At 46.0% G+C, this 7,325-nt stretch overlaps 2 protein-coding genes across 3 annotated transcripts; one reads left to right on the top strand and one right to left on the bottom strand.

Moving 5' to 3' along the window:
• Window positions 1-71: 71 nt before the first annotated feature.
• il17d (interleukin 17d) lies at window positions 72-3,461 on the top strand. The gene is made up of 2 exons (XM_030428782.1): window positions 72-1,508; window positions 1,612-3,461. Exons 1-2 carry the CDS (start codon window positions 1,198-1,200, stop codon window positions 1,928-1,930), a joined length of 630 nt encoding a protein of 209 aa, XP_030284642.1. The 5' UTR covers window positions 72-1,197; the 3' UTR covers window positions 1,931-3,461.
• On the bottom strand, window positions 3,376-6,943 carry eef1akmt1 (EEF1A lysine methyltransferase 1). Of its 2 annotated transcripts, XR_003985304.1 has the most exons (6): window positions 6,855-6,943; window positions 5,154-5,346; window positions 4,802-4,884; window positions 4,357-4,646; window positions 3,846-4,087; window positions 3,376-3,589 (listed from the first exon to the last, which is right to left on the bottom strand). XR_003985304.1 is itself a non-coding variant. In XM_030428781.1 (5 exons), the coding sequence occupies exons 2-5, from the start codon at window positions 5,298-5,300 to the stop codon at window positions 3,954-3,956; spliced, it is 654 nt and encodes a 217-aa protein (XP_030284641.1). In that variant the 5' UTR covers window positions 5,301-5,346; window positions 6,855-6,943; the 3' UTR covers window positions 3,376-3,953. The 2 variants fall into 2 exon arrangements, 1 of the variants encoding a protein (XP_030284641.1); XM_030428781.1 differs by having other exon boundaries at window positions 3,376-4,087.
• Window positions 6,944-7,325: the final 382 nt, after the last annotated feature.

Here is a 7,325-nt window from a genome sequence, read left to right as displayed (position 1 = left end):
GGTCCTGTTTTTGTACTCTCCGATTTCTGTATGTTTATTTGTAGCGTTGTATTTATTTTCCTCTTCTCTGGGCGTGTCTTTGTCTATTCACTTATGTAATTAAAAGAGGAAATATTTTATCTATTCAAGAAAAAGAAAATGTGAGCAGTGTCATTCTGAGCGCGGTAACCTCCAGTTAAAACACGGACCATGTGCTGTGTGAGTTTCTTCCAGCACAGAAAACACACTGATGTTCAGAGTTACTGATGTGATGTCGTCCCTGATGAGGCAGCAGGTTAAACTGAACATTTAGTGGAGGGTAAACTGCATGAAAGGAACCACTGAGTGGCTTTTTATGTGCATAGTATGATCGAAATTCGTTGCGTCACATAAATCCTAATGCCAAAAGCTCAGTGAACATCACGTGACAGGGAAATGAGGTACTAAAAACACACCAGCATGTGATTTTAGTCTTTTAAAATGATTTAATCTATTTGCGGTGTTCTGGCCTGACGTCACAGTTTCTTAGTTAATGCGGAGCAGACAGGAGAAGTTGGATCCAGTTGATCTCAGAGTGCAGCAGACTCTGGTGTGCAGCCAGGCTGCAGCAGCGCAGCCAACAGTCTGCGCTTCCCACTGCCGCCAGGAGCTGCTCTCATGAACCTCCTCTATCACCGGGGCCGGAGGTTTATGACGGGACTTTTGTCTGTCAGTACCTCCAGTCTGATTAAGACCCGCTCTGCATGTGGATCAGACTGTTCCTGCGCGTAAAAACGCTCCTGTCGGATTTTTACGCACACATCAGTGGAGAAAAGCGAAAGGAAGGCGGTCACGGTGGCCTTTTTTCCTCGTCTTAAACAGAAAGCAGCAGGTGCTTCACTCCCAGCTCGGTAATAATTTCAAATCCTAAAGTCATTATTACGCTTGGCGATCTGTGGACGCGTTGTGCCAAGATGTTTCCGCAGTTTCCCTGGCGGCGCGCCTCCGCCTCGCTCTCCCGGCCAGGACTGAGGACTGCCTGCCTGCTGCTGCCTCTCCAACACCTCCAACAGTTCACCGGATTCTAACAGAGGAGAGTGACCTGTTACAGGGGAGAGTCTCGTGAGCGAAGGTCTCTTGTGTTCTGATAATCTTCTCGTCGTTTTATACGAAAGGCGACAGCAGCGCGCAGGGAGACCTCTTCAGTGTTGGCACATTTTGTGACGAAACCATTCAGTGATGCCTCAGCGGATCCGCGTCCTGCTGCTGCTGCACCTGGCCGTGCTGCTGCTGCTGGGCTGGCCGGCCGGGGCAGCTCGGGTACGGAAGAAGGCCAGCAGGGCTCGGGCTTGCCTGGACCTGCCGGAGGAGATCCTGGAGCAGATGTTCGGGCGTCTCTCGGTGGGAGTGATGAGCGCTTTCCATCACGCCCTGCAGCTGGAGCCGCGGGACAAACTCAACCTGACGTGCCCGGCCAGCGCACGGTCCCCGGCCGACAGGAAGACCCGCCTCCCGGTCAACCTGCTCAGCATGTCGCCCTGGGCCTACAGGTGAGAGCAGGTGCATCACACAAGGGGCGGGATTTTGTAGGAGTTTTGGTCTTATCTTGTTTGTATTCTGATTGATTGAGCAACAGTGACTTCCTTTTGCCAGGATCTCCTACGACCCCACCAGGTATCCCCGCCACATCCCGGAGGCGTACTGCCTGTGTAAGGGCTGCCTGGTCGGCCCGCACGGTGAGGAGAGCGAGCTGTACCGCAGCACTCCGGTCTACGCTCCGTCCGTCATCCTGAGGAGAACCGGCTCCTGCCTCGGCGGCCGACACTCATACACGGAGATCTACGTGTCCATCGCGGTGGGGTGCACCTGTGTGCCGCTGCTGGAGAAGGAGCGGGACGGCAGGACCAGCAACCAGAGCCTGGAGAGAGCGGGGGCCAAGGCCGGCCAGCGCTCTGCAGGAAACAAAGTATGAATGGAGCAGAGCTGTGGATCTCTACACCGGATCCACATTTCTAAGTCTGTATCTCTCCCCACTAACACTTTAGACACTCCAAGGAGATTCTACCTGTGAAGTAGAAGCTTCTGAAACTGTCCCCAAACAAGTTTGAATTTCGGGATGAATAGACAGAGCTCCTGCAGAATGACTTACAGTTCACCATCTGGAAGAAAATGAGGACTGTTTGTCTGTTTTAGTCTTAAGACTTTTATTTGTTCCGCTTTATCTCTGGGTTATGACGCCGTTTGGATATAAAACACTGACCGGACAAAAAAGTTGTACAAGGACACAAAATCACACAAAGTAGAGAAAGAACCGAGTCCGCAACTGTTGTAAAGGCCTGAAAATCCAGAGAAGATTAGATGAAACATCTGAAGTACAACGTGACATTTGAAGGGTCAGTTCAGCCAAAGCAAACAGAACATGCAGTGCCGTCCAACAGTCTGGGAGCATCAGTCAAAATGTCTCTATTTTGCATTTCGATTCCAATGTGACAGCTTCAGAATATCTCAGTATTTGGCTTGTCCCTGTTTTGCTTCAGTGACAGCTCACACTCCGGCTGCATGGACTCCACAAGTTAGTGTGAGCCCTGCTGACTCATCACCTCAGCATGATGTGACATTATTCCACAGAGCGTCCTGTGACGTCACATGAATGCTGAATGTGGTTGAGGTGAGGTGACCTGTGGGGGAAAGTCTAGGACAGCCAGGACTTTGTGGAGTGATTGAGGATGAACAGAAGTATTTGACTCGTGCTCTCAGACTCTTTGACCTCTCGACTGTATTTCATGGTGATTTTGCTCCCCGCCCTGCAGATACTTTGGATTTTATTTGCTCACATTTTGAGAAATGAATGCAAATCAAGGTCCATAGAACGTGGTTGGAGGCAGAAATCTCAATTTATCTTATGGACATATAAATCATTACTGTCTGCACAGATGGATGCAACTATATGTAGAACAGTGTATCAGTAGTTTGGAGTGACTGACCGTTAAAATTAAAGCAAGTAGATGTTGACAGTGGAATGCAACTTCACTATCAGCGACCTGATCAATGCTGCCCCCTGCTGACGTGAAAACACAACTGCAGGTTGAGCCTTTCGCTCTGATCACCAGGAGAAGCTACATCCATATATTCAACACTTGAACGACAACTCGTCACCCAAACAACACGTAGTCCAGATGACTTTGTAGCTGTAAAAAAGTCTCCAACAAATCGACTGAGCACTCACGTTCAGCACATCAGACTGCAGTTAGCTCGTCCCTCCCAGTGACTGTACAACCAAAACTGAGCACTTGTTTATTTCCCCAACACATTTGGCATTTTTCAGGAGACAGGAACTGATAATATTTCAGCTCTCTGCTGATGTCGCCATCACATCATGACAGGGGTTAGGAGAATAAACAGGCCTACAGTATGAGATAACATGACAAAATGTTTTTATTCTCTGGTAGAGCAGCAGCACATCTGTGTGAAGACTCCCATTAAATACACTTTGTTTCTCTGTCTTTACTCTCTGCTTGTTTGCTTGTTTGTCCAACTTGGGATGTGATGCCGCAAATTCTTCATCTTGTCCTGGTCTACGTCACGTCTTGGGCTCATCTCCCAGTGTGTGTGCATTCAAGCGAGGACATGGCTTCAGAAAAATGAAAATGAAGACAGTTTTATGACGGTAGGTATTCTGCCAAACTGAAACTCTGCGCCTTGCTGCTAATCAGTAACCAACAGCAGACAGAGTGATTTTCCATCTTTAGAACTCAAAGGTACTTTAGTTCGACTCACTCTATTGTCCAAAATTAAAGTCTCATGGATTTAACAATTGTTTTCGAGTCCAGCTGTAATCGTTAAGAGATAACATGAACACTGAACACGTCCACCTTCTTCATACATGCCTTCCCTCCTGAACAGTACGATCTGTGAGACGCGGTGCCGGAACATCTCTGTGTGACGTCCTCCTTCCTCCGTCCACCCGGCTGGTGCTCAGCCTGACGTCCAGCTCCTCAGCAGGACAGCAGGCGAGACGGATAGTTGACAAAACAGCGGAACTCGTTCGACAAGTTTTTGTTGTGTTTCGGCAGGAAGTCGCACATTTTTGCATCCAGAAGATTTTTGGCCAGATCCTCCATGATGGCTCCTGCAGGCCACAGGACACAAAGATCAGAGGTCAAAGGACACTCAAAACGTTTCTGCTGCTTACTATTTCCCCCTAAAGTGTAGGTTCAACACTAGTGATATCAGTTTAAAGCCTCTACGTGTAGACAAACATGAGAGACTGGAAACAAGGTGCTCGTTGCGCCGCGATCGGCTCATTTACCTTCAAATTTGATGAAATTTGACCACATAAATAAGGGTTAGGGTTAACAAAACCTGACCGATGCAGACTGAGCCCCTCCTCCCTCTCACCTGTACACAGCAGCACTTTGCCTTTGCTCAGGTACTTGATGGTTTCGGCCACTTTGCTCAGACACTCCTCGGACAGGTACGGCGGGTCGGCGAGGACGATGTCGAAGCTCTGTGGGGCCACGCTGGCCGCGAAGGACAGCGGCTCATTGTAGTCGTAGAAGAGGAAGTCATCGCCGTAGGCTGCGAAGCGCCGGTCGTACTCCAACACGACGGAAGACACCCGGTCCGAGCCGTCCACCACCCCCTGCTTCAACTTCTGGTACACACTGGGCGCACTCACACACGCTATCCTGCGTGTGACAGAAACATGAAACATAAAGACACTTAACACACATGTTGGAGATGAAGCTTAAACATTGAACTGTTTATATTCCTGAGTATGTTTTCTAAAAGTTCATACTGTGTGTGTGTGTGTGTGTGTGTGTGTGTGTGTGTGTGGTTTTACCTGCCTCCCTCTCCAGCTTCACGTACGACCTCCTCCGCTAATTTAGTCGCTGTCTCGTCACTGTACCAGAACTGGCTCATCCTCTGACGGACACACACGGACACACACACACACACGGACACACACACACACACACACACACACCCACACACACACACATTAAATACATACAAATAATTCCTAATGAGAATTGATACAAAAAAAAAGAAAGGAAACACATCTGACTGATGCTTCAGCAGATTCTAAATCTCCTCCTCAGTGTCTACACTTCACTTCATCGCTACTCAATGAATCACAGATCAAATGCAGTGTCAGCGTTTCTGTCTCGGCTCACTTTACCCAGTGAACTCACCCAGTCCTCCTCCACCGCTCCCACAGCGAACTGGTCTGACGGCGTGGTGCTGTGAGCCTCGGCCGTCCTTGCCTCATTGTAAAACTCCTGCAGGGCGGCCAGAGTGTGAGCCGACAGCGTGGGGACGTCGTCGTCACTGTCGCTCATGGCTGACGGAGGAGGGGATCAGAACGCAGGAGCAGAAAACCTGAAACTAAAAGAAAAGAAACATGGTTACTGGTTCATTTCAGCTGGTGATGTGATACGTCTCACCTCATACTCGAGGTGTGCAGCACCTCGAAGGAATGATTGTTTACTGACTTCTCATACAATTATATAGTGATGATCATACTGCTGTTGTTTATCTGTTGTCCAAATTAATTTTTCCAAGAAAATAGTAGGTAAAGATTTTGTTTAACATATTCAAAGATGTTTTATTTATATATTAAAAAAAAAGCATGACATATAATCACAGGTCACTGCACTGAACATCAATTTGATTATTCTATATGAGATGTTCTTTGTATTTTCAATGGGGAAAGTATTTCAATATGGTGTTCCAAATGACACACTTCACCACGTTGACTCAAGGCCAGAACACACCAGCAGGCTCAACACAAAAGTGTTCTTTGTAATTAAAGACAATGTGCATAAATTGCCTTCAATTGTATCTAATTATCTTTCTATCTAACTGTCTATTCTAATGATGATAGAATGTAAAAAAAAAAAAATGGAATGGGCAAGCCTAAGACCAAATATTTTCATATTTCTATTTTTTTTTCACTTCCCTTACTTCTTACTTTTCTATCCAACACTACAGTGTCATAGTGACTTTTTTATTCGTTTAAGCATTGAGTTATTTGGATTTTATTGTTATGCCCTTCATTTCCTTCAATTCCTTCAATTAGGTAATGTCAGATCTCCTTTGCCATGAAGACCTAAGAACTTCACAACACATGAGAGTAGAGACGCAGCAAAAAGCAGCCACACACACACACACACACACACACACACACACACACACACACACACACACAGGATTGGGCGTGTGTATCGATTTCTTCACCGTCTTATTGGTTTCACTGTTTTGTCAGTGAATTAGGATTGATCTCATTTCAGCTTTTGGAGACATTGTTTTGTTTTTAGGTGTGTGGTCTTCCAAAAATGAGAGCTGCATTAAACACACAGTAACATCAGCTCTGACCTGGTTGGTGTGAATGTTTCTGCAAGAAACAAGAATCTCTTTCATTATTCGGAGCACAGTGCGCTCAGCAGGGTCCCTGTTTCTTACCATGTCACCATTTGAGTATAATGTTCCACTTTTTAATACATCATTTCTTTTATTCAACTTTTGAATCCCATTCAGAAATTCATACTAATACCCTTTCCCACGTTCTCCAACTCTTCATACTGCTTCTGCATATAGACTAAAGCCATCAGTTCAGCTCAGCGTCATCTTTTCAACAATCAGCGTTCATATATTCAACGCTTTAATGTTTTAACGTTTTAATCATATTTACCTCGCCTAACTTTATACGTGTATTAGTTCAGATCTGACGGACACCGACACTGTACGTTTGAAAACTACAAACACACCTGGTTAACACTCTTCCATTATCCCCGACATTTTTATTGAAACAGAACAAGAACGCATCATGAACATGTGTGGAGGAGAGTCTGATGACTGCATGACAGACATGACAAGAGGTAAAATGAGCAGACCTGTCAGAAACTGCTCCCGATCCAGACGAGCGCTTCACTTCACTTTACCGCTGCTGTGTTGTGAACATGTGAGAAGTCGCGGCTTGATGACGCTATTCTAGAAAGTACGGCTCTTGAGGAGGGACAAAAGTCTCTATCTGGCTGCTCCTCTCATAGACATTTACACAAGGATAGATGTCTGTTTTGTCAATGCTGTCAGTTTATTAGGTACACCCAGCTGAAACTAATACAAAGTAAATGTTTTTCTCATTTGAACAGCAATAAGTTTGAGTACCTCTTATCTTAAATAACAGCTACCAATATGTCTGGCAGATAAAATATTTGGTGATATAAAAAAAAAACCCAGGAAACAGGAAACTTGTCTCCAAACTATTCAAGCTTTCAATCTACAAGAAAGATTCAACAGATAAGATTATGCTGAAATGGGAGAAGGACGCGGGCTTGTCTTCTCAGAGGGCTGGTTGAAAATGT

The sequence above is a fragment of the Sparus aurata genome, chromosome 9, assembly GCF_900880675.1.
Source record: "Sparus aurata chromosome 9, fSpaAur1.1, whole genome shotgun sequence".
NCBI classification, from domain to species: Eukaryota; Metazoa; Chordata; class Actinopteri; order Spariformes; family Sparidae; genus Sparus; species Sparus aurata.
Note: the sequence above shows the minus strand (reverse complement) of the source record. Positions and strands in the feature narration are given on the sequence as shown.

What these genes read in the sequence shown, in the direction of transcription:
- eef1akmt1 (XM_030428781.1), bottom strand. Translation starts at nt 5,300, where the DNA reads ATGAGCGACAGTGACGACGACGTCCCCACGCTGTCGGCTCACACTCTG. An exon ending in GAGCGGTGGAGGAGGACTGG is followed by an intron (nt 4,885 to 5,153) that starts GTGAGTTCACTG and finishes TGTGTCCGTCAG; the next exon opens with AGGATGAGCCAGTTCTGGTA. An exon ending in CAAAGTGCTGCTGTGTACAG is followed by an intron (nt 4,088 to 4,356) that starts GTGAGAGGGAGG and finishes TGTGGCCTGCAG; the next exon opens with GAGCCATCATGGAGGATCTG.
- il17d (XM_030428782.1), top strand. Translation starts at nt 1,198, where the DNA reads ATGCCTCAGCGGATCCGCGTCCTGCTGCTGCTGCACCTGGCCGTGCTG. An exon ending in ATGTCGCCCTGGGCCTACAG is followed by an intron (nt 1,509 to 1,611) that starts GTGAGAGCAGGT and finishes TCCTTTTGCCAG; the next exon opens with GATCTCCTACGACCCCACCA.